The sequence below is a fragment of the Adiantum capillus-veneris genome, chromosome 22 (assembly GCF_014529385.1).
Source record: "Adiantum capillus-veneris isolate H3 chromosome 22, ASM1452938v2, whole genome shotgun sequence".
Lineage (NCBI taxonomy): Eukaryota > Viridiplantae > Streptophyta > Polypodiopsida > Polypodiales > Pteridaceae > Adiantum > Adiantum capillus-veneris.
In genome coordinates this window covers 75,775,983-75,802,451 of record NC_140952.1, presented here as the reverse complement: position 1 = coordinate 75,802,451, position 26,469 = coordinate 75,775,983, and the positions used below count along the sequence as shown (strand labels likewise).

The window sequence follows — 26,469 nt, the reverse complement described above, 5'->3', positions numbered from 1 at the left end:
ATGTCTAGGCTCAGAGCCAGATCATATAGGTCCCCCCGTCGCACTTAGCAAGTTGGTGGATACTAGGAAGTGAACTCAATTAAGGCGTAAAGTCAAGGTGGGACTACCAACAGAAAGTATCCGACAGTTGGGCCACATTGCACTTTTGGATGCGGTCCCAATGAGGATAGATGGTCAGAAGACCAGTGGCAGCCCAACAGAAGCATCTCCTAAAATTTAGGGAACTGCTATTTTGGGCCGTGAAATGTGTTCGCGTCATTACCTCCGGTATGACTAGGGGAACATTATATAACTCTGTCGCGAAGTCAACTGGGCAACCGGTCAAGATATTTTTAGGCGGCAAACCCGAAACGGGAAAATGCTTGAAAATGCGCCAAGTGTCACATTTTCGTGAACTTTCCTCTTGCAGAAAAATGGGCGCTGATTTTTAAGCTGGGAGAGGCCTCATTTGCAACCTGTCACAGGTTAAGAGCTATGGAGTGCTTTCTTTCCCTCTCATGTACAGTGTGGTGCTAGGAGTGATGCCCTGCACACTACACACTGCTCTCTCTCTCCCCTACGTGCAGTTATGTGATGCCCCACAAGAGGGCTACTCATTTGACTGATGTACAGTTGTGTGGGTTCATGCTTTTGTGCTGAGGCAAGAGCCTCCTTCAACAGGAACAGGGGTAGCTAACTGCTGCTCCAAGGCATGTTAGGGAATAAAGGCCTAAGTGCCTTGTACTTATTACCTTATAAGTTAAAAGACTTATAAGTGAGGGGGCCCAAGTGTGAATGGCCCCCTAGTCACTTACTCATATACTCAAAGGTCAAGCCCAAATGTTATTAGCGTGGCTTTTCCCAAAAATTCTACGAGCTCTCTCTCTCTCTCTCACGTTTTCTCTGCGTGAGCTTCTTCTGCGCCACTCTCCTCTTCTCCTTCACCCTCATTGCATAGAATAGCAAGTGGACTCTCTCTCCTGCTCCCCCACACGTGGTATCAGAGCTTTAGGGTTTCCAAGAGAGCCATTCTCGCAACACAGATCAGAATTCTGTTCTTGCTCGCTGCGGAAAGGATATTCAACCGTTTTCGATCAACTCTGTCGCGAAGGGATCCTCTCACCGTGTAGAATCGACCTCCGGTGACAATTTCCCCAAAATTAGGGTTTCAAAAACTGGTGAACAGCAGCCTATTTCTGCTGAAATTGACCAATTTCGGGGTCAATTTGATGCAATTTCATTAGGGCAAGTCTCACAGGTCAATCTTACAGGTGTTTCCACCAACGAGGTTCTGAAAATTCAGCAAAACAGGTGTTTACAGGTCTGATTTTTGCCCTAAAACAGGGAATTTCAGCAAGAAAATGATGTATACTCCTTGTGGAAACCTTTGGTAAGGGTTTGGCAGTGAATGTACGCCGTTTTGGGGTGATTTCGCGTGAAATTTGCTCGCTGTTTTTCTGTAACAGCAAGCTGTTTTTTGCCCGATTGCGCACATTTGGGCGTGTTTAGGTCGGCAAAACAGGGTTTCAGTGTTTGCAATCACTCAGAATGGCTTCTAGCAGTGAAAGTGGCAATTTGTTGCACATTCGCAAGCTTGAAGGTGCCCATAACTTTGCTATATGGAAGAAGCAATGTTATAATCTGATGTTGCAGAAGAAACAGGCGAAACCTATTAAGTTACAGGGTGTGAAACCGGTTGATATGGAGGTTGAAGAATGGGAAGAAGTGGACGAGTTGGCTCGCTCCACGATTATGCTTTCGGTGTCTGACAATTTACTCTTCAATGTAGAGAATGAACAGACAGCATGGGGCATGTGGAAGCGTTTAGACGAGTTGTATGCACAGCTGAGTGCTGCCAGTAAAGTGTATTGGCTTAAGAAGCTTATGGATCTCCGTATGAAGGAGGGCACGCACATGTCAGTGCACCTCAATGAATTCAATTCTATTTTCAGCCAACTGACAGAGCTGAAATTCACGATTGATGAGGAGTTCAAAGCTACTTTTCTGCTATGCACATTGCCCGAGAGTTGGGATGTATTCCGGACAGCTCTTAGTAACTCAAGTGCGTCACTTAAGTATGCAGATGTAGAGAGTTCTCTCTTGATGGAAGAGATGAACAGGAAGAACACCACAGGTGGGTCTTCTAATGCTTTGCACTTGAGAGGCAAGTCTCAACAGAGGGAGAAATCTGACAGTAAGGACAGGGCACGCAGCAAATCTCGTAGGAAAGATGTTGTGTGTCATCATTGTGGAAAGAAAGGGCATTATAAACGGGAATGCTATGAGTGGAAGAAAGAGAAGAACAAGGGTGCTGAAACTGATGCAAAGGACAAGGGAAATGCCAAGAAGAGCACTGTGTTGATTGAGGAAATCAATGTTGCTAGTAGTTGTGACAGTGACAGCAGCACTGATGTACTCAATGCCTCTTCTGTGGATGCACATACCCTTGCTATGGGTTCTGATGTGGACATGCATACTTGGATTCTCGATTCAGGCGCCTCCTTTCATGTAACACCTCATAGGGATTGGTTTACACAGTACTCAGGTGAGGTGCAGGGCATTGTTTATTTGGGAGACAACTATGCATGTGACATTGCAGGTATTGGCAGTGTCCAGTTTTCCTTTGATGATGGTATGACTTTTGTTTTGCACAAAGTGCGCCATGTGCCACAACTCAAGAAGAGTTTGATTAGTACAGGGCAGCTAGATGATGCAGGCTATCACACCACTTTTGGTGATAGCAAGTGGAAAATTTGTAAAGGGGCCCGGATTGTAGCCAAGGGTTGTAAATCGGACACTTTGTATCCTTTGCATGTATCTAGTGTGCGTGACCATGTTGTCGCCGTAACCGAGCAGCCAAGTGTTTCTTTGTGGCATGGCCGGTTGGGACACATGAGTAAAAGAGGAATGGAAACTCTGTCTCGTTGTGGTTATTTGCCGTGTTTGAGGTATGCTGATTTTTCTCATTGTGAGCATTGTATTTATGGTAAGCACAGTCAAACACCGCACAAAAGGTCTCTTTCTTTGAAGTCTGACAGGTTAGACTTAGTGCATTCCGATGTATGTGAAATGCCACAGTTGTCCTTAGGGGAAAAGAAATATTTTGTCTCGTTTATCGATGATGCTACACGTAAGGTGTGGGTGTATCCAATACGTGCTAAAAGCGATGTTTTGGATACTTTCAAGAAGTTTCTTGCGTTTGTTGAGAATCAAACTGACAAGAAGCTTAGGTCTTTGCGCTCAGACAATGGGGGGGAGTATGTATCAAAAGCATTTATTGACTTTTGTGCTACTAAAGGTATTAAAAGAGAGCTCACGGCTCCTTTTAATCCCTCTCAGAATGGAGTTGCAGAGAGGTTGAACCGGACTATCCAAGAGAAAGTTCGGAGTATGCTGTCACATGCTGCATTACCTCATGGTTGTTGGGCAGAAGCTGTGCAAACAGCTATTCACTTGATTAATCGCTCACCTAGCAAGGCTTTGGGTGGAAAGGTGCCTGAGGAGGTGTGGTCTGGCAAGCCACCCTCATATGCACATTTAAGAGTGTTTGGTTGTGAGGCCTATGTTCACATCCGGAGTGAACTCCGCACCAAACTAGAACCAAAGTCTCATAAATGCATTTTCCTAGGATATGGTGAGGATGGTGAAATGGGGTATAGATTATGGGATCCCGCATTACGAAAAATCATACGCAGCAATGATGTCATCTTCAATGAGAATTGCATGCACAAACAGCCCACAAAGGTCGAGGAAGTGCGCCGGGTTGTTTTTCGTGAAGATGTTACATATGGACAGCCAAGAAGGCCCAATGTTCAGCAGCCTTTACATGCTGAAAATGGTGCTGAAAATCAGCCATTAGCTGCTGAAAATCAGCCCCAACAAGTTGCCATTGATGCACCACATGTAGGGGAACAGGTTGATGCTCCTAGACCGCCCGTTGTTGCGATGCAACCGGCTGAACAGCCTGCTGTTTTTGATGATTTACAGGCTGAAAATCCACCTGTTATGGATCATTGGGTGCGTAGGTCTACTCGGGTGACAAGGCCCCCCGATAGATATGAACCGTCTTTGGACTATGTCATGCTTACTGATTGTGGTGAGCCATCTTGCTATAAAGAGGCTATGCAACGGGAAGACAGTAAGAAATGGTTCAAAGCAATGGTTTCGGAAATGCAATCTTTGGAGAAAAACCATACATGGGACTTGGTTGATTTGCCTAAAGGGCATAAGGCTCTGCCATGTAAATGGGTTTACAAGACCAAGGTCACATCTGATGCTTCTTCAAAGTACAAGGCACGTTTGGTTGCTAAAGGGTACAAGCAAAAGCATGGTGTTGACTTTGATGAGATTTTTTCTCCTGTTGTAAAGCTTGCCACATTACGTCTTGCTTTAGGCCTGGTTGCTTCTGAAGATATGGAGTTAAAGCAAATGGATGTCAAAACAGCGTTTTTGCATGGCGATTTGCTTGAGATTATCTATATGATGCAACCAGAAGGTTTTGTGTCAAAGGGGCAAGAGAAGAAAGTATGTAGACTCTTGAAGAGCTTGTATGGTTTGAAACAGTCTCCCCGTGCATGGTATCACAAGTTTGATACATTCATGAGGTCTCAAGGATACAAAAGAAGTAATTCTGATCACTGTTTGTATATCAAAACGGCAAGTGATGGATCTCTTCTATTGCTGATTTTGTATGTTGATGACATGCTTATTGCGGGTAACAATGTCACGGAGTTGGATGCATTACAGCAAAGCTTAAAGAATCGCTTTGACATGAAGGATCTTGGTGATGCTAATCATATTTTGGGCATGCGTATCTCTCGAGATAGACCCAACACGCGTCTGTATCTATCTCAACGAGATTATGTTAATAAGGTGCTACATCGTTTTCATATGGATGGGGGAAAGGCACTTGGTACTCCACTGCCTCCATATGTAAAACTGACTGCACATGACTGCCCAAACACAGATGATATGCGGGCTGAAATGGCCAAGATTCCTTATGCATCAGCCGTTGGCAGTTTGATGTATGCTATGGTTGCTACACGTCCGGACATTGCATTTGCGGTGGGAGTGGTAAGCAGGTACATGAGCAATCCTGGCAAAAAGCATTGGGAAGCAGTGAAGTGTATCTTGAGATACTTGAAAGGCACTAAAGACTTGTGCATTTGTTTTGGGAAGAGTGAGACATCTGTGCATGGCTTTACAGATGCAGATTTTGTTGGACATCCAGATTGCAGGAAGTCTACCTCTGGATGTGTTTACATTCACAGGAGGTGCAGTTTCTTGGATTTCTAGACTGCAAAAATGTGTTGCTTTGTCTACCACTGAGGCTGAGTATGTGGCTGCCACTGAGGCATGCAAAGAAGCTTTGTGGCTCATGCGTTTGGTAGAAGAGCTTGGCATTAAGTCACCGGTTCCTGTGCTACACTGTGATAGTCAGAGTGCTATTATGCTTGCAAGGAATCCTGTTTTTCATGCCAAGACAAAGCACATAGAGGTGAAGTATCATTTTATCAGGAGTGTGCTTGATGACAAGAGCATTACACTTGTCAAGGTGCACACAAATGACAATCCTGCAGATCTTTTGACCAAGAGTCTTCCAGCAGAGCGGTTTGCATATTGCCGACAGATGATGGGTGTTGGATGAGTAAGTGCATGATCAGCTGATGTATTATAGTTAGTTGATTCTTTGATCTCCCAAGGTACATTGCCTTTAGGTGGGAGGTTGTTAGGGAATAAAGGCCTAAGTGCCTTGTACTTATTACCTTATAAGTTAAAAGACTTATAAGTGAGGGGGCCCAAGTGTGAATGGCCCCCTAGTCACTTACTCATATACTCAAAGGTCAAGCCCAAATGTTATTAGCGTGGCTTTTCCCAAAAATTCTACGAGCTCTCTCTCTCTCTCTCACGTTTTCTCTGCGTGAGCTTCTTCTGCGCCACTCTCCTCTTCTCCTTCACCCTCATTGCATAGAATAGCAAGTGGGCTCTCTCTCCTGCTCCCCCACAAGGCACGCACTGGTGAGGGTCATAACCTCACCGTACAGGTGCAAAATCAGCGCTGTGTATGCGCTGTAATTTCACTGTTTTTCAGCCATACGGACGCCAGGATCATTGGGAATCGTGCCCCACTGGCAAAGGACAGTTAGGGGACTGTTTGGGGCTGAAAACAGGGCAAAACCCAGTAAATACAGCGTGCTGAATTTACTGTTTTTGGACAGGAATCAGAGGGTATACGACAGTGCAAGCGAGTTCCAGCAGGGGAATTGGTTTCGCGCAAGTTTTGGGGCTGTTATGCTGCCGAAATTTGGCCAAATCAAATGGTATCTAGGTGGATACACGTGAAGGATTCCCAGGACCTTACCTTGTAATTTACCCTCCTAAAGAATAAAGAAATACCGAAAGGGGCGCCAATTTTGGGGCCTACAGGTTGTCGGCGTCTACTTGGAGCATTCTAGCTTCCGAGCCGTGTGTGTATTTAAGTGTTAATTCCCGTCGCAGGTTTTCTTTGCAAAGTGCTGTGTGTGTGTGTATAAAGTAAAGAATTTCGGGTGAAATCCAACGCCTACCGCCCTACGGGCCGGTTTCATGGTTCCGTTGCCGGGACATCAATCACTTTTTCCTCAAAGAGTGAGCCTGGATTGTTCAGGGTAAAGACACACAGTGCAAGAACGCGGGGATTACACTATGGCCGACAAGGGGAAGGGAATTATGGAAGAGGGTTCCTCTCCAAAGGACAGGCAGGAGATTCCTATGGTTTTTGAGATTGGCGAGAGCTCACGGCCACGTCAGTCTGTACCTCCTGTCAACGTGAATGTCCCTCCAGTAGTAGAGGGCTTTATGACAGGGCAACTTGAGGATGATGCGTTTAAGACTCAGTTAGTTGCCGCGGTGAATGTCTTTTCGCAGTTGGTGCAGAATCCGAGGTTTATCGAATTCTTGCAAGCGCCACCACTGCAACAGCAAAATAGGCAACCTACGCCGCGTACGGAGCTTGTTGAAGCTCAAGCCCAGGTACTTCATGAGGCGCAGGAGGAAAGGGAGCACTCGCATGTTGCGGAGTCGGGGACTCCAAAGTAGGTTCCTCCCGTGCTTGAACAGGTGGCTAGAACGCCTATTCCACAGGTTATGCCAGTTCAGCCCGCCACCTTTCAGAGCCAGCATGCTGTCTTGAATGGACAGGGAGCTGGATACCAGGCTATGCACTCAGTTTTTCCACCACCCACGGTACATCCTGGGTATTTCGGGGGTGGATCAGTGCTCCAAAGTATGGCTGGTTATGCGTCTGGAAGTCAGCCGTACATGCCAGGAACAGTGTTCGGGGGTATGGAAGGCATCATGCCAAACCCCATGTATGGTACTATCGGCATGCAACAAGGTTTCCACGGCAACCAGGGTCAGTTTGGGGTGCCACAGGGTCAGTTTGGCATGGCTGGTTTTTCTGGACAGCAGCAAGATATCGCACCTCTGACGCAAAATGTGAATGGCCAACACGTGCCGATCATGCCTAGTACAGTGCCCATGTTGCAGACCATCCCGTATGACAACTTGGGGGCACTAGAGAAGCCGAAGGCTTACAAAGAAGGTGGTGCAGCGGTAAAGTTCAATACCTTCAGTGGTTTCGAGGATAAGACAAAGGCACTCACTTTCCTCCAGCAGTTTGATACAGCTTATGCGGGAGGGAATTTTACAGAGGCCTCGAAGGTCAGGAAAGCTGCCATTTTCTTAAAGGACAATGCGCTTACATGGTGGACGACATTGTTAATGCAAGGACAGGCACCCGCCACTTGGGTTTACTTCAAGCAAATGTTTGCATCTGCTTGGCTATCAAATGAATTTGAAGCCGATGTCCTGACAGATTGGCACCAGCTTACGGCAGCTTCGTGCAAGAGCTTGTTGGACTACAATAGGAGGTTTTGTAAAGCATTACTCTCAGTGACCTCCTACAGATTTGTGCCACTGACAGAGCAGATAGAGAAGTATTGTTGTGGGCTGCCTAAAGGGCTTCGTGATTACTGTACAAAGAACAGAGTGGCTACCCTTACTCAGCTTATGGAAGTTGCGAACACTGGTCTTGCCCTGTTGATAGGAGAGGACAGTGGATTTCCGAGCAGTGATAAAGGAGGGCAGCAAAAGAAAAATTCAGCGAAGTAGCCCTTTGTGAAAACGGCTCCTGATGCGTCACAGGGGTCAGAACAGGTCACCAAAGACAAGGATTCAGCTGGGACTTCTGGAGCGCCGGCAAAGAAACAGAAAAGGAAGCCTTTTGTGCGCAAGTCGCTCGAGGAAAAGAAGGTCCTAATGGCTGAGAACAAATGCTTTGTATGCGAGCAGCCTGGTCATATTTCTATAAATTGTCCACGAAGAAAAAGGCCAGCTAACTCAGAGGATAAAGAAGACCAGAAAGGCAAGAAGCCTAAACCCACGGCAGGTTTAGTGCCAGACATGGTGGGTGACAGGCCCAGCACAGATGCCAGTGAGTTATGCAGGGCATGGGGTAAAGTTAGAGATCAGACGGCACTCATCTTCTTTGATCCAGGTGCCAAAGCCAACTTTATCTCACCAGAGTTAGCTATGAAGCTGGGCATCAGAGCTGAACAGATGGGGTACACAGCAGAGGCAGGGTTGGCATGTCCTGGCCACTCAGAATGTGTTACTCCCATCATTGGAAAACTGCGTCTGCATATTCAGTCGTATGTGGACACTGAAGAGTTTTACATCATGCCGCTCGAAGGTTGTGACGCCTTGTTGGGGACCCCGTGGATGTTCCGAGTGCATGGAGTCTTGGATGCCTACAACAAAAAGATCATTGTACAGCATAGGGGCAAAACTCACATCTTGGATGTAAAGCTTAAAGGAGAGTCAGTCCCTATTGTATCTGCTTCTGCTATCACTTCTGTAATAAAGAATCATCTTTCTGTGTACCTGATTTTGCACGTGATGTCTCAGATAGGGATCAGTCAAATTTATCTGTGTTAGATAAAGAAAGGTCATCATTTTTGCAAAAGTTTAGTGATTGTTTTTCTAATTCATTGCCGTCGCAATTGCCGCCAGAGAGACCTGAGGACCATCGGATAGATTTGGTGCCATGGTGTAGCCCACCAAATACACCTCCCTACAGGGTTAGTGCGGCGCAGCAGAAAGAGATTATGGGCCAGGTTGAGGAGTTATTAGAGAAGGGGCTGATTCAGCCTAGTTCTTCACCCTTTTGCTCCCCAGTGCTCCTAGTGCAGAAGAAGGATGGCTCATGGCGCATGTGTATTGATTACCGTGCGTTGAATAAGAATACCACCAAGAATAGGTTTCCTATTCCTCGCATTGATGACATTCTCGATCGTTTAGAGGGTGCTGCAATTTCAGCAGGATAGACCTGAAGAGTGGGTACCATCAGATTCGTATAAGCCCAGAGGATGTGCACAAGACTGCATTTAGAACGACATTTGGTCTTTATGAGTTTCTAGTGATGCCGTTTGGGCTAACAAATGCTCCTGCCATGTTCAACAGAATGATGGACCGGATTTTCCGCTCGCATCAACAGTTTGTTGGAACATTCTTCGATGACATGATTGTGTATTTGAAGAATGAAGAGGAGCATAGGCGTCACTTGACCATTGTGTTCGAAGACCTGCGCAGTCACAGGTTACTTGTCAATCCTAAGAAAAGTGAATTCTTCCTCGAAGAGATCCACTTTCTGGGCCACATAGTCTCAAAGGATGGTGTTAGAATGGATCCCGCAAAGGTCGAAGCTATCAAGACATGGCCAGACTTGAAGACTGTGCACGATGTCAGAAGCTTCTTGGGATTGTGTTCCTACTATAGAAGGTTTATCAGAAATTTTGCAGAGATAGCATCGCTTCTTCACGCATTGCAAAAGAAAGAGGTCACTTTCAGATGGACCCAAAAAGAGATTTCAGCTTTTAGTCTCTTAGAGGAAAAGTTGACTTCAGATCCAATTATTGTTCTGCCAGATCTCAGGAAGTCATTTGTGGTCCAGTGTGACGCGTGTGGCAGTAGCATCGGAGCAGTGCTAATGCAAGATGGACGGGTAGTAGCCTATGAAAGCCGAATTTTGCAAGGGCCAGAGAGGACTATGCAAGTCTATGAGAAAGAGCTCTTGGCCGTGATTCATGCGCTTTCTAGCTGGAAGCACTACCTCTAAGGTGCTGATTTTGTTGTCCAAACAGATCATGAGACCTTGCGATACTTCTTGACACAGTCAAAGTTATCTGAAAAGCATATGCGATGGGCAAACATTCTTTCCATGTTCCACTTCCAGATTATGCATGTGGAAGGCAAGAAGAATGTTGTGGCTGATGCGTTATCAAGAAAGCCACAAATTTCAGCTGTGTCAATTCCTTATCATCATGAGTTAGATGACATGAAGGAACAGTATACTGTTGATGAAGATTTTGCAAGGATCTTTGAACAGTTACAAGAGGGGCAACATCACGAGCACTACCTCTTCAGAGATGGTTTTATGATGATGCATGGCAGACTTTGTGTCACTAGGCCACTGCGACATAAGGTCATGGAAGAGAGTCATGTCCCACCGTATGCAGGGCATCGTGGCATTGATGCAACAGTTAAAGCGGTAGAGACGTTCTTCTATTGGCCTACCTTGAGGAGAGATGTGGATGCCTTTGTGCGAGCATCCATAGTTTGCCAAAAGGTCAAGTTTGACAGGCAAAAGGCACCACAGTTGTTACAACCACTCCCGATTCCGGATAAGCCATGGGAAAGCATTGCTATGGACTTTATCTTTGATCTTCCAAGGACACCAACAGGGAATGATGGTATATGGACCATTATCTGCAGGTTCAGCAAGCAGGCCCATTTTATCCCCGTCAGGAAGAAGATAAAATCTGATCAGATGGCACGCTTGTTCATGTACAATGTGTTTAAGTACCATGGTATGCCACAATCGATTATCAGTGATCGTGATCCTCGCATGACCAGTTTGTTCTGGAGAGGATTGTTTGAGAACATGGGTACTACGCTCAAGTTCTCGTCTTCGTTTCATCCACAAACTGATGGACAGTCAGAAGAGGCCAATTCTACTGTCTTAGATCTGCTGAAATGCTATGTGTCAGATAATAAGGGCAAGTGGGAACAGTATTTGCCTATGCTTGAGTATGCGTATAATAATACGGTGCATTCGTCTACTGGCAAAGCACCTTTTGAAATTGTTGAAGGCGGCAAAAAGGTTCCTCCCATTTTGCACACAAAGGACAAGATCTTTGAGGCAAATCGATATGTTGAGAACATGGATGAGATGTATAAGAAGATTAAAGTTGCCTTGGAGAAGACTCAAGCAAAACAGAAAAAGGCTGCTGATCGTCACCGTCGTGAATTGCTACTATCACCTGGTGATTGGATTCTCTTACGGTTCGAAAAGGCAAGGTTAAAGAAGATGAAGGGCAAGGAACGGCTGTTTCCTAAGCTCAGCATGCGTTACTATGGGCCTTTTCAAGTGCTTGACAAGATCAGCGATGTGGCTTACAAGCTGAAATTGCCTGATGCGTGGAAGATTCATAATGCGTTTCACGTGAGTCTTCTAAGACCCTTCGTGGGTGATGTGCCAGAAGATATGCCAGTTGAGGATCAGCCAGAAGTTGAGGAACTTGATGAGATCCTGGTACCTGAGCAAGTTTTGGCACATAAGGACAGAAAAATTAAAGGACAAGTTGCAAGACGTTATTTGGTGAAGTTCAAGAACTATCCACCTATGGATGCAAAATGGATGGAAGAGCATGATCTGTCAGAGTCACCAAATGTATTGCAACTCTACCTTGAAGCCTTTGGGTTACAGCATACTTATGCCCCAACCCAACGTGTGCAAAGGAGGGGTAATGATAGAGCTAGTACATCAAATGTACATATGAATTCAGTGCCATAGATGGAAATGGCAAAAGTATGAAGGCCTCATTAAGTCATTTGTATCTATGTATGTTACGACCTTTCTTGCAGATACATGCGATGATAAAAGAGTGTTGATAGCACAAGATCATCAGTGGCGTGTATTTATGGAATGCAATCGAGGACGTTTGCGATTTCAAGAGGGGGGTATGTCACGAGGACGTGGCAGTTATTAACCATGTCACAGAGATGTGGCAACTGCTAACCTTGGTTGTTGGTTTCTTTCCAATGGGGTTTATTTTATTTGTTTAAGACCCTCTTTTTGAAGTAGCAAACGGTCGGACATTGTAAGGCCAATGTGAACGGTAGATTCACCCGCAGATGGTAAGTGGTCGGCACTGGAATTCGTATAGTAAGAGGATGTCTAGGCTCAGAGCCAGATCATATAGGTCCCCCCGTCGCACTTAGCAAGTTGGTGGATACTAGGAAGTGAACTCAATTAAGGCGTAAAGTCAAGGTGGGACTACCAACAAAAAGTATCCGACAGTTGGGCCACATTGCACTTTTGGATGCGGTCCCAATGAGGATAGATGGTCAGAAGACCAGTGGCAGCCCAACAGAAGCATCTCCTAAAATTTAGGGAACTGCTATTTTGGGCCGTGAAATGTGTTCGCATCATTACCTCCGGTATGACTAGGGGAACATTATATAACTCTTCCGCGAAGTCAACTGGGCAACCGGTCAAGATATTTTTAGGCGGCAAACCCGAAACGGGAAAATGCTTGAAAATGCGCCAGTGTCACATTTTCGTGAACTTTCCTCTTGCAGAAAAATGGGCGCTGATTTTTAAGCTGGGAGAGGCCTCATTTGCAACCTGTCACAGGTTAAGAGCTATGGAGTGCTTTCTTTCCCTCTCATGTACAGTGTGGTGCTAGGAGTGATGCCCTGCACACTACACACTGCTCTCTCTCTCCCCTACGTGCAGTTATGTGATGCCCCACAAGAGGGCTACTCATTTGACTGATGTACAGTTGTGTGGGTTCATGCTTTTGTGCTGAGGCAAGAGCCTCCTTGAGCAGGAACAGGGGTAGCTAACTGCTGCTCCAAGGCAGGCACTGGTGAGGGTCATAACCTCACCGTACAGGTGCAAAATCAGCATTGTGTATGCGCTGTAATTTCACTGTTTTTCAGCCATACGGATGCCAGGATCATTGGGAATCGTGCCCCACTGGCAGAGGACAGTTAGGGGACTGTTTGGGGCTGAAAACAGGGCAAAAACCAGTAAATACAGCGTGCTGAATTTACTGTTTTTGGACAGGAATCAGAGGGTATACGCCAGTGCAAGCGAGTTCCAGCAGGGGAATTGGTTTCGCGCAAGTTTTGGGGCTGTTATGCTGCCGAAATTTGGCCAAATCAAATGGTATCTAGGTGGATACACGTGAAGGATTCCCAGGACCTTACCTTGTAATTTACCCTCCTAAAGAATAAAGAAATACCGAAAGGGGCGCCAATTTTGGGGCCTACAGGTTGTCGGCGTCTGCTCGGAGCATTCTAGCTTCCGAGCCGTGTGTGTATTTAAGTGTTAATTCCCGTCGCAGGTTTTCTTTGCAAAGTGCTGTGTGTGTGTATAAAGTAAAGAATTTCGGGTGAAAGCCAACGCCTACCGCCCTACGGGCCGGTTTCAGTCGGTCAGGACTGGTCGGGCTAGTTAGCACTGAATTTTGATGAGTATGGAAGCCTATGTGCGCCAAATGAAGTCTGGGCCACTCGGAAACTCACTTATAACTTTATAAGTTAGTCAAAACTAGAGAATTAACTCAAAAGGGGCAAACTAGACACATGGCGGCTCCAGGTGGATTTTCCACTTCCATCAGCAAGAGGGGGCGCCCAATTTGAGAGTGGAGGCTGATTTGACTAATAAGTGACCTACAGTGTGTGTGTGTGTGAGTAGTGGGCACCCCAGGTCTACAACTTTAATGGAAAGCTTGCCTTCTCCTTTGTCTCATGTAGTGCGATGATTTGCTCTTGTGCATCTCTCTCTCCCCTTTGGCACATATGGTAATGCCCGACTAGTTGGGCTACTCAAATGAACATGTATAGTTCTTGGGGTTTATGCAAGTTTGCCAAGGCAAGAGACTTCGATTAGCTGATTGCTAATCGCCCACAAGTACGCACAGTTCCATCGTGAAAGATTGCGAGTTTGGAGAGTTTTCTCGCGTGAAAACTCGTCCAATTTACAGGGGAATTGTCCCATTGTGTGCGGGAGCCCTTGGAACACGCGTAGGCGTGTTCACTCCGCTAAAAACGATCCAAAACAGGGAATTACAGCCTGTTGTGCTTTTCTGCAGGTTTAGAGTTTCGCACCTAAACTAGAAGGGAACATCAGGGGAGCCTCGTGAGAGCCTTGGGATGCGTGTACACGCTTTTGGGCACCCGCCAGTAAAACAGAGAATTACAGCCCGCTGAATTTCTGTGACAGCTCACCAAAAAGCTTCCAGATAGCGAGGAAATCCGCCCTAGACAGGTACTTTTGACCTACAAGGGTTTTTGCGCCGTTATGCTGCCGAAATCAGGTCGAAAACCTGCGTTTTCAGACCTCGCCAAGTTTGGACAGCTTTGTGAAAGCCTGTACTAAGTGGTCGGATCGTCTACCTTAAATTGAATAAAGAAATACCGAAAGGGCGCTAGTCTTTGGGGCCTACAGGCTGTCGGTCTCGTGTACGCAGTGACATTCTAGTCGCTGGACGCAACTGTGTTCTCTTTCCTTCTCAATGCTCTGTGTAAAGTTAACAGGTAATTGAAATAGTACCGCCCTCTACGTTGTACAGGCCAGTTACATCCTAGCCTGTGTGTGCTTAAGTGTTGATTCCCGTCGTAGGTTTCCTTTGCACGTTCTCTCTATGTGTGTCTAAAGTAAAGAATTACGGGCGAAAGCCAAAGCCTACCGCCCCACGGGCCAGTTTCAGGATATGGTCGTGATAGAAGAATCGGGCCACGGCAGCATCGACCTCTTCCTTCTTCTTTGGGTCCCAAGAGGTGGCAAGGGTCCTTTGGCGACGAATCAGACCCGATGAAGATCCACAGGCACCAACACCGGGTAGAGGAGAAGAAGGGATGAGGGTCTTCGGGTTGATACCTTTGCGTGCGGGCTTGGATTTATGATTGAATTGCCAATCTTTTTCCTCAAGCTCCTTCCTCTTCTCGCCGCTTACGTTGGTGCAAAATTTCACCTCATGTCCCGGCACTCTAAGAAAGTGTGCCCTAACTTTGTCATGCCCCCCCTTCCGCGTGTAAGAGCATAACTTGCATGCCCATGCACGAGAACCTCCCGCCGCCAACAAGGTGCCTTTCCAAGGTCACTTCATCCCACCACGACCATTCCTTCGCCTTTTGAGTGTTGCCCGCATGAACGGAGGGGGTTGTACGAGAAGAAGAGGCCATGGATGATGGATTATCCAAGAAAGAGAGAGAGCTTGATCTTAAACCGGCTTGAGGGTTTGAACTTTGAGAGAGCTTGAAAGTGGAGAGAGAGGGCTTGAAAGTTGAGAGTTGAGAGAGAGGCTTGCCAATGCCGCTTGAGCCTTGACTCCTTCAAAGCTTGAGAATCGCGATAGAGAGCTCGAGAGAGAGGCTTCACTTCTTGAGAAGTTGAGACCAAGGGAGAGAGCTTGAAGCCTTGAGAGCAAGAGAGAGCTTGAGAGCCTTGAGGCTTTAGAGCTTGAGTAGACCGTAGCGGCGTAGAGGTTGAGAGCAAGGGAGAGAGCCTTGAGAAGTTGAGAGCAAGAGAGCTTGAGAGCTTTGTGAAGGAAAGGGGTGAGGGGGTGGGACAATTTATAAGGCCCTGCTAATTGAATTCTGCCCGTTTTTTCAACTTTTTGCCCGTTTCTGACCGTTGGCCGAATGTGACCGTTGGCTGCCGTTCTGACCGTTCCGATGTCGTTTCCTCGCACGTTCCGGTGATGACCTGCCTGCTGGAACAGCAGTCCATTCCGGGACGTTCCAAGCATCCCCAGCCGGCCGGAACGCCGTTCCAGGCCCCTTCCTAGCGTACCCCGGTAACTGGTAGAAAGCCCCTTTCTAGCCCCTTCCTAGACGTTCCTAGAGTAGTTGGACTCCAACTACTCTGGTACCTCCTCTCGATCCTAGTTTGGTAATCTCTCCTTTAGAGGTCTGTCTATGGGTTGTTCTGCCTCTGTCACCCTATCTCACTACCCTTCTGTAAACATGGATAGGTTGTGTCTATCCCTGTCTACCCACTTGTCTCTGTCTTTGTCTCTGTTTATGTTCTAAATTGTGTTGTTGCTCTAAATCGTGTTGTTGCTCACTACCCTTTTGTAAACATGGATAGGTTATGTTTGTCCCTATCTACCCGCTTGTCTTTGTCTCTGTCTCTGTCTCTCCTCTATATTGTATTGTTGCCCAGCACTCTGTTGCTGCTGCCTCTGCGTGGGGTCATGTTAATGTACAAAACTCTCTTATGGCTGCGAGGATTGTCTCCTCCTCCGACCTGTCTATCTCTGTTGTCACCCTCTAGGGCAATCCCTCACCAAGTGCCCCATCTCATGACATCTAAGGCATTGGTTCGGTCTGCCCGTAGCCACAATCCTCTGCAAGTACAACACCCCTTTCCACTCAAAAGTGATGGTATCTAGCAAGACTATGGAAGGGATAGTAGCCACCTTTATAGATCGCACAGATGTCTGGATCTGCACAGAGGGCATGATTGGAGAGAGAGCCGATGAAAAATTCTCGAGGCAGAATTCTTAATGTTTCCTCCCCTCAACCCCACAAGACTGAACTGGGAGGGCTGCAAATATGAGAGTGTGGGAGAGTGATAAAGCAGGTGGGGCGAGTATGAGGGCGGTTGGCCGGTTTCAAAGGGGTAGGCAAGGGGGGAGTGGCCTGGTTTGGGAGGTGGGCGGGAGCGGTCAAGTTGTGCTAGGGCTGGTGGGGTTGGGTAGGGTTAGGCAGGAGCATCAGGTTGGAACAGGTCATGCGCAGGCGAACTGGACAGAGACAGCTCTCTCTCTCTCTCTCTCTCTCTCTCTCTCTCTCTCTCTCTCTCTCTCTCTCTCTCTCTCTCTCTCTCTCTCTCTCTAACACACACACGCACACACACAAGTGCAAATGCACACAGAGACTGGTACCTCGTTGTTGGATTGCACATACGGCTGCTGCTCACTTGGCTCTGGATTTGATTGCCTGCTGCGTACATGCTCTTCCTCGAGCTTTTTTTGTGCCACCTGGGAGAAAAGCAAAACAAAAAACTGGTTCACAAGAGATATTCTGCCAGACAAGAACATTTGCCATAGGTGAATGAATGAAGAAGCACCAGTAAATTTTCCTGAATAGACTTGCTATTTGGGTCCAACTGATGAGCTGCAAACCAAGGAACCATGCTTAGCATCGCTCATATGAACGTTCCGAAAGAGCCAGAGAAAGTACTGACCTTTTTGAAACCCCTTCTCTATAGCTTCTTGATACTTTCCTTGGGTATAATAAGCAAGACCAAGGCGACTGTATGCTTTGCTATAGTTTGGATCCAACTGAATCGCTTTGTTGCTATCTGCAATGGCTGCTTCATATTTTCCGACCTGGGTGTGTGCAGCTGCCCTGGCAACAGTACAGTATGTGAGATACTACCGGCTTCAAAGTATCTATTCTCAACAACGTAATACATCTTGAAAGTGAATGTCATTGCCCAAAGTTTTGCCACCTGTTAGAATAATAAACGGCATTATCCCCACACAATGAGATCGCCATTGTGTATAAATCAATGGCCTCAACGAAATGTGAATTAGCCATAGAAGTATTTCCTGCACTAAACGTGGGTCATCTGTTACAAGATTGCAACTTGGGATATTAGAAGAACAGCAACATGATTCTATAGAACCTTGTGCTTTGAAGGCTTCTGCTAAAATAATTTGTTCTGAAATTCCTGGCTTCCATACTTTCTGAAATAACAGAAAAAATCTCTCTCTCTCTCTCTCTCTCTCTCTCTCTCTCTCTCTCTCTCTCTCTCTCTCTCTCTCTCTCTCTCGGAAAAAGTCAGGGCTGTATATTACTGAGTACAATATAATCCCCAGCGGATGCCAAAATAGCCTATCACGTGGGGTGTACAAGCTGAATGTAAGGAGGAGAGCCACTATAGTGACAACTCGACTAAAACAATCTCATGGTGGTCGGTGTGAGAAGTGCAGGAGAAACCACGAGGAGGGGCATAATGCCACGTAATCTGTCCACCTGTAAGTGTGAAAAAGAGTGGGGATCGTGCCCAACGCCGAAGGAAGGCAAAACGGCGAGCCTCGGCTGCTCGAGATGCACCTGAGGAAGAATCCCACTGCCAAATCAGGGTGTGAATGATATCCAGCCAAATGGTAGTGAGGGTATCCTGAAGGAGCTGTGGAGCCGCACTGAGAATGTGGAGAAAACGAGCTCTCCAAACATTCCAAAGTGTAATACTAGTGATGACTGAAAAAACCTCATCTCTCTCTCTCTCTCTCTCTCTCTCTCTCTCTCTCTCTCTCTTCTTCTTCTCACGAGCACACTGAGTATGGACGATACCTGATAGACATGGGGACTGTGCATGGATTGGCCATTTTGAATGGCCTACAGAGATTCCCGGCAACGGGAGGTTTTACTTACTTTCCACATCGACATGGTGCTAGTACAGTGGATTATGTCATGGCCCAGCCAAGTCTCATTCCATCTTCTCATAATTTCATGGTGGGGCCCAGACCAGTTCGAGTAGCTTATCTTGTCTTTCACTCTCATGTTTCAGTTCAGTACAACTCCATTAGGAGAGGTCTCCACACACTTGGTATACCTTCACAAGTGAGACAGACACTGTATACACAAATGAGATATACAAACACCTATGTACTCAGCAGCCAAGCAGCCAGGGCGGTCATTAGATGAGCTCACTCATATAATGACACAGACGCTTCTTGATGCAGCATCGGAGACATATCCCCACAGTCAGCCTACATGGAGACGATCTGGGAGAATACCCAGGATAGCTGGTATGATGAGGAGTGTAGAGAGACAAGGATCAGACTACAAAGAGAGGTGCTCATGGGGATCACCACACATAGACAGTCGAGGATCATCTTGCTTCACCTAGTGCGATGAAAGAAGAGGGCCTACCTATCTCAGTTAGAGCAGGATATGTACCAGCTATTCATGAGTCGGGATTCATGCGAAGTATGGAGGTTATTCTATGAGCACTCACCACCACTTGCCATCACCTCCATGGAGACATGGGGAATATGCCACATCTCTATACACAGCGTTATGGCAGCCACCCTTGCCTAATCCCCGAAAACATGTCACTGCCCAGTATACTATGAGATACGAGATACGAGGCCGCTTCCACTGTCTATTCAGAGAGGGTTTTGGACCGCTTTCTAGGGTCACGAGATATCAGGATCAGAGATGCCTTGGACTATACTTATTGGAACTAAGCAGACATAGAGAGGACCTCTTGAGGAGGGGCCCAGAGAGGGAGATACAGCTACAACGGCAAATTACAGATTTCTTTCAGACACGAACAGAGGAGCCCTTGCAAATAATGGTCCATGTACCATCATTCCCTGTCGGCGTTCTTGGAAGATCAAACATAAAATTCATAGCAATGCTTTCCCATGGCTTATCTGGAATAAGCAGTGGCTGTAACAACCCTAGTGCCTTTTGCTTGTCAAACTTGACCTTCTAGCAAATTACGCATGCTCGCACAAAGGCATCCACATCTCTCCTCAAAGTAGGCCAATAAAAGAATGTCTCGACCGCTTTCATTGTCGCATCTATACCTCGATACCCTGCATATGGTAGGACTTGACTTTCTACCATAACCTTATGTCACAATGGCCTCATCACACATAGTCTGCCATGCATCATCATAAAACCATCCTTGAGGAGGTAGTGATCATGGTGTTGCCCATCTTGCAACTCTTCAAAGATCCTTGCAAAATCTTCATCAATAGCATATTGTTCCTTCATATCACCAAGCTCATGATGATAACGAATTGACACAGCTGAAATTTGTGGCTTTCTTGATAATGCATCAGCCACAACATTCTTCTTGCCTTCCACATGCAGAATCTGAAAGTGGAACATAGAGAGAATGTTTGCCCATCGCATGTGCCTTTCGAAGAACTTTGACTGCGTCAGGAAGTATCGCAAGGTCTGATGAGCTGTCTCGACAACAAAATCAGCACCTAGTCGGTAGTGGGTCCAACTAGAAAGCGCATGAATCACGGGTTGCAGTCTTTTCTTGCCCTTGCAAGATTCTGCTCTCGTAAGCTACTGTCACAAACCGGTGATGTGGCATGCTGGACACACACACAACCCCTGGTTGGCACCACCCGGAAAACGTGGAACAACGCTGACGTGGCAGTCTGGAATTTACAGCATGAAAAGCGGCAATAGTGCTGACGTAGCATCCGTACGGAAAAAGAGGATTTTGGCCAATTGTTGATGTGGCAACACGTACGGAAACCCTGATTTCTGTGCTGGCTGAAAAATTGGCAGCTTTTGGGAAAAGTTGCTTTATTTAAGTTGATTTTTATGAAGCTTTTGATTTTGAAGCTTTTGGGGCTCTGCTTTTAGCATCCCTTGTAACCTTTATAAAGATCCCAAGGGGGGCTCCCTCTACAGAGCATCTGGACGCAGAGTCTGAGAGCGAGCACCCACCGGAGTTGTACTTTGCTCGAAGATTAATATAAAAAGAAACACCGAAAGGGGCGCCAGTCTTTGGGGCCAATACCTCTTGGCACAGAACTCTGTCGGGCCCTGTCGGATCAGTTGTGAACTGTTTTGAAGTGAATTTCTGTCGTGTCGCGGTAGAATCTTGACTTGGAGTGTCCAAGTTTGTTACAATGGTATCAAAGCACACAAAGATTCTTCTTCTACGGAGGATCCGATACTTTTTACAAGCGCACAAAGCTTTTGGGACTTATCAACCACTCCCACCCTTCATACATCGCGCATCGGGCGCGCTCCCGTCTTCATCGCTCTGTCTTACAGCGCATAAAGCCATCAAAAATCCCAAATTACACATGGGTTCTAGTGAAGAATCTGACAGACATGACACCTCTAAATGGGAAGGCAAAGAAAAGTTGAAGATCCGGCGCGGGAACTGAAGAAAAGAAAGATTTGGGCAAAAAAAAATTCCGACAAGTTTGCCAGAAAAGGAGTACAAACTACCAATTGGCATATGTGTAAACAGATTGATTAAGTACTCCAAGGACCCAAGATTGGTGATACTCCTGAAAAATTATCAGATTGATAAGATTTACTAGAGACGGTGTGTGGCCATTGCTTCTCCTCTCAGGTAGGGAGTAAAGCCGAAAAGGAAGACAAGTGCAGAAAAGCAGAACCTGTACTCGCAGAGAGACATGGACAAGCGAAGCAAAAAGTAAAGCTTCGGAAAGGGGAAGAAAAAGGCAAAGAAGCCTAGTTTTCGCCCAGTTTCTGACAGTTCTACAGAGGAGTCATCCTCAGACAATTCGGACTCCGACGATCACAGATTTTACGCAAAGAAGAAGCATTTCAAAAAGCCAACCAATATGACTTCCTCGAAGATAAAAGCAAGAAAGTAAAAGAATTTAAAAAAGGTGGACACTCGATTTTAATCCTTTCCCAGATGCTCAAACATGGTGGTTCACTCTTCTACTGAGAAAGGAAGCTCCGGTTAAATGGTTGAAAGGCTTTTTATTTCTTCTTGGCTGACTCGGGAGTACGAAAGAGATATATGAACTGCTTGGAATTATCAAGGGAGATTCATTGGATGCATATAGCAAGAGATTCTAGAGCTCTTTTATACCAGCTTCTTCATTTAAGAAGATCTCGTTCAAAGACAGATTGAGCGGTTTACCTTGGGACTTCCTACACAGATCCGAGATCACTGTTTAGAGCAAAAGTCAGATCCCATTCAGGAACCGATGAGTCATGCGAAACGGGGTTTTGCCATTCATTCAGGCAATTTGACTTACCCCACAAATGAGAACATGACACAGAGAACGGAACAGACTTCTAACAATGAAAGTAGAAAGAAGAAGAGTAACCCAGAAAAGAAAGAAATGGATGCACGACCCCAGCTCACTCTTCGAGAGAGGGTTAGCTATATCAAAGAGGGGAAGAGTTTTAGATGCGGAGAACATGGGCACATCTCCACAAAGTGCCTCACAAAGTCACAGCAAGAACAGATTCAAGACAGGCCAGAGAGTTCTAGAGCAACAGAGGAATGTGGCAAAACAGGCAGATAAAAACAGAACTGGTACCACATTGCGTGGGGCCCGAACCGAATCAAATAAATGGAAGTACAAAACTTTGCCACTTTTAGGGCAAAGTGAAAGATCAAGAAGCTGTAACAGACTTGGACACTCAAGTCAAGAATCGATCACCAAAGCACCAAATAACCACTTCCAAACAATCCACACATCACAATAGATTTGCACTGGCCCGGCGGAGTTCCGTGCCCAGAGATATTGGCCCCAAAGACTGGCGCCCCTTTCGGTATTTCTTTATGTATTAAATCGATGTCAAAGTACAAAGAGCGGTTAGGGTTTTACTCTCAGACTCTACGTCTAGATGCTCTGCAGAGTGAGCCCTAAACCACGTATTTAAAGATTACAAGGGATGCCCAAAAGCAGAGCCCCAAAAGCTTCAGTTCCCAAAAAGCAAAATTCTCTCCTCCTCTCACACAAGAGAGTTTCTCATAAAAATAAAGCAAGGGAAATTTCTCTCTCCCTCTCTCAAGTCAAATTGTGCCGCTCCAGCTGCTTTTTTTCAGCTCCGCAAATTTCGGAAATCCGTACGTTGGCCACGTGGCATTTTAAGCCGCCTGTGTTAGGGTTTCCAGCCACATCAGGGTTTCAGCCAGCAGTTAGGGTTAGGGTTTCCAAAAATTAGGGTTTTTGGCAGAAATTAGGGTTTCTGCTGTCAATAGCCACGTCATCACTTTGTGACATAACCCCCCTCTTGAAAGCATTGTAATCGACCGCGATTACGCCTGCAAAACCGACAAAATCCATAAACCGTCTTAGCAGACACTGACTAATAGTACCTACGTACTAGGAACACACATCTAGCACATGTACCAAATCGACAATCACATCACGGGACATCACTAGACATTCAACATTCATTTGGATCTTAGACCATGATTTATCGGCAATGTAGCAACCACATCTAGGTCCAATCGGGACCTCATCGATGTCCGATTGACTAACCCCTATTGCAACCATGTCTATTCGAGATCAATCAAACCAAAATGCTGCAATCATTTCGTCTATCAGTTCCTGCACTTAAAAGATGTTAGGTGCAGCGGAATGAATGTTTGCGCTTTGCTCAAGATGAGTGCTCCGAACTGTGCTCAAGGTTCCTTTTGTTCTTATGGAAGGGAGAGCCTTCCGTTCTTAATGAGAGAATGCTATGATCACAACAAAGTGAGTGGACATTGTGCGTGCAAGTGTATGAGGTTGAGAGATATAGAGAGAAGAGAGATACGACACTAGAGACGTTGTAAAACCCTCCTCCGAAGGCCCCACTCTCCTCGGCGAGAGTGGTCTACTTATGATTGCACAAACTGGTACAACTGTATGCATGTGACTGATGCAAGTCTAGGCTATGTCGGCGATGATGACGGGGATGACGACACCGACATAAGGGCTGAAATCTGCAATCTGGTATCTGCTGTCCAAAAACGCTATGGGCTGAAATCTGCACTAAGTCCAAAAACGCTGATTTTGGGGCTGTTTCTGTAGGTCTTTGTCGCTGAAAATCTGCAGGTCTTAGGCTGAAAACTGAGGCTTCTTAAGGCTGAAAACTGCTGGTCCTTCCGGGCTGAATCTGCTACTCTTTAGGGCTGAAACTTGCTATGACCAAAAACGCTAGACATGAGGGTTCTGTTGCCGATGACAAGGGCTGAAAACGCTGATGTTTGCAGTTTTGCCGGCGATGGAACTTTGCAAAACCGCTAAGCTTGGGCTTGCTTGCGGTGAAGATCTGCTGATGCAAAAACGCTAAGGCAAGTGACTTGCTGGCGATGATGTAAATGATGAAAACGCAAGGCTGATGCAGATGAAGAAAACGCTAGGTTGAGTCTTGCTTGGAGGGAAAAACCGCCAAGGTCTTGTTGGAGAAGTTGCCTGCTGAGCTTGGCTCCTGTTGCCTCTTCTGCCTTTTAGTGCTAGTCTAGGTTTGCTAATATACAAACTTACTCAATTTGCCCTACCTACTTTCCAACAAAAGTCACTTAAAAATAATAAGTGAAAAATGTTAAAAATAGGTAAAATAGGCTAAATGCAATGGAAAATCCCCTTGAAGGATTCTGATGGATTCTGATGGGAATACTTATGGTCAAGCTATGTGCAACCAGAGGATATGCATCTACACTAAGTGACTGGGCATGCACTGTCTACGAATAGACTCACAAAAGTGCCAGATCACTTCGAAATCTAGACTGACTGGACTGACTGAACCCTTGTCGTGCTGTAGCTTGTCCACACACATAGGGTTGGATGTGTCACGTGACAAAAGAAGTCAAGAACAAATCAGTATCATAATCAGGAATTCCATTTCATAAAGTCATCCAGCAGAATATTGTCAGCTCTTAGTATCCCTGAAGCTCAAAGAGACATCAGTGACTTTAGTATCAAAATCAAGGCATCTCTTGACAAAAGAGCGGAGTGACTCCCCTCTTGTGCATCCCACTGCACCAGATCTCCGGCCAAGCTAAGTTCTGGGTTCTGTTTGGAGTAGATTATGCTAAACAAAAAGCATCGAGGTAAAGTTTCACAATCCGAGGAGTAACTGCTAGGTCCTCCTCCATCCACTTCGCATCAAATGCAAGATAGTTCTTGAACTTAACCAAGAACCGCCTTCGGACTTTACCTTTCTTCGTATCCTTATGTGCCAAAATCTGTTCAGGAACAAGGATCTCCTCATTTTCTTCCATTTCGGGTTGCTCATCAGGCTCCCCATCATCAGGCACATCACTCTTGAAAGGTTTCAAGAGACTCGCATGGAATGCATTGTAAATACTCCAAGTATCTGGCAGTTTCAATCGGAAGGAGACATCATTTATCTTTTCAGTGACCTGGAAAGGTCCGTAGTATCGCATACTAAGCTTTGGAAAAAGCCTCTCCTTTCCCTTTTCCTTTCTTAGGCGTGCCTTCTCAAAACGTAAGAGCAGTCAATCATCCTCCTTCAATTTCAAGTCGCGACTATGGCGATCATCCTCCTTCAATTTCAAGTCGCGACTATGGCGATCCGCTGCCTTTTTCTGTCGTTCTTGAGACTTCTGCAAAGTCTCGCGAACCTTGGCAAAAGCCGTATCTAAGTCCCGCATATATTCATCCGCTTCAAAAATCTTATCTTTCGTGCTCAGAAAGGGTGGAACATTCGCAGCACCTTCAACAACCTCAAATGGCGCCTTCCCCGTCGAAGAGTGTATTGTGTTATTGTAGGCAAATTCCACCAAAGGTAAGTACTTTTCCCATTGAGTCTTCTAATCCGAGATACAAGACTTCAATAAATCTAAAACCACTGAATTGGCAATCTCAAATTACCCGTCAGTCTGCAAGTGGAACGATGACGAGAACTGCAAACGCAGGCCAATGTTCTCCCAGATTTCCTTCCAAAACAAACTCGTAAATCTAAGGTCTCTATCGGAGACAATCGTCTCAGGCATGCCATGTACTCAGAAAATCATCGTGATCATTCTGTGTTCTCGGGAGATCAAAAATGAAATCCATTGCAATACTTTCCCAGGGGTGGGTGGGTATGAGTAAAGGCTGTAACAATCCCTGTGCCTTATGCCTGTCAAACTTGACCTTCTGGCATACTAAGCAACTCCACACAAACTCTTCCACATCCTTTTTGAGTCTAGGCCAAAAGAAGTCTCTCTCTACCCCTTTCATGGTGGTAGCAATGCCGCGGTGACCCGTAAAAGGTGGACAGTGGCAGTCAGTCATAACCTTTTTCCCTCAACGGCTGTGTAACGCACAACATGGTTTTTCTCATCAAGTAGTCTTCCCGAATGAAGTATCCTGCTAATGTCTCCCCATCCCGTATCTGTGTGAAAATATCTGCAAAATCTATATCTGTGGCATAATGGTCGACCATATCCTCGAAGCTCCTATGATGTATCGCGGAAATAGCAAGAACCAACGGCTTTCAAGACAAAGCATCTGCCACCACATTCTTCTGTCCCTGCACATGGACAATCTGAAAGTGAAACTGTGTGACAAGATGTTCGCCCACCGCATCTGCTTTTCCGAAAGCTGCTTCTGCGACAAGAAGTAGAGAAAACTCTGATGGTCTGTAAAGACAGTAAAATCCGCTCCGAGTAGGTAATGCCACCACTGAGTAAGAGCATGGATAACCGCCAAAAGCTCTTTCTCATAAATATGTTATGTCGTCTCCGGCCTAGAGAACAATCGGCTCTCGTAAGCAATGACATGGCCTTCTTGCATTAAGACCGCACCCAGACTACGACCACAAGCATCACAATATACTTCAATGACTTCTGCAAATCCGGCAAAGTCAAAACTGGTCCCGTAGTCAATTTGTCTTTCAATGTCTAAAAGGCAGTCACCTCTGTGGATCCCCACGAGAAAGGGACTCCTTTCTGTG

At 46.1% G+C, this 26,469-nt stretch overlaps 1 protein-coding gene across 3 annotated transcripts in view; it reads right to left on the bottom strand.

Moving 5' to 3' along the window:
- Positions 1-26,469, bottom strand: part of TPR8 (Tetratricopeptide repeat (TPR)-like superfamily protein) — a 121,867-nt gene that overhangs the window by 31,894 nt on the left and 63,504 nt on the right. For all 3 annotated transcript variants that reach the window (XM_086495879.1, XM_086495878.1, XM_086495877.1), the window contains exons 5-9: positions 17,726-17,786; positions 17,549-17,648; positions 17,282-17,445; positions 17,165-17,211; positions 16,980-17,075 (exon numbers count right to left, since the gene is read on the bottom strand). In XM_086495879.1, the coding sequence (XP_086352005.1) occupies positions 16,980-17,075; positions 17,165-17,211; positions 17,282-17,445; positions 17,549-17,648; positions 17,726-17,786 (468 nt within the window). The remainder of the gene's footprint in view (positions 1-16,979; positions 17,076-17,164; positions 17,212-17,281; positions 17,446-17,548; positions 17,649-17,725; positions 17,787-26,469) is intronic.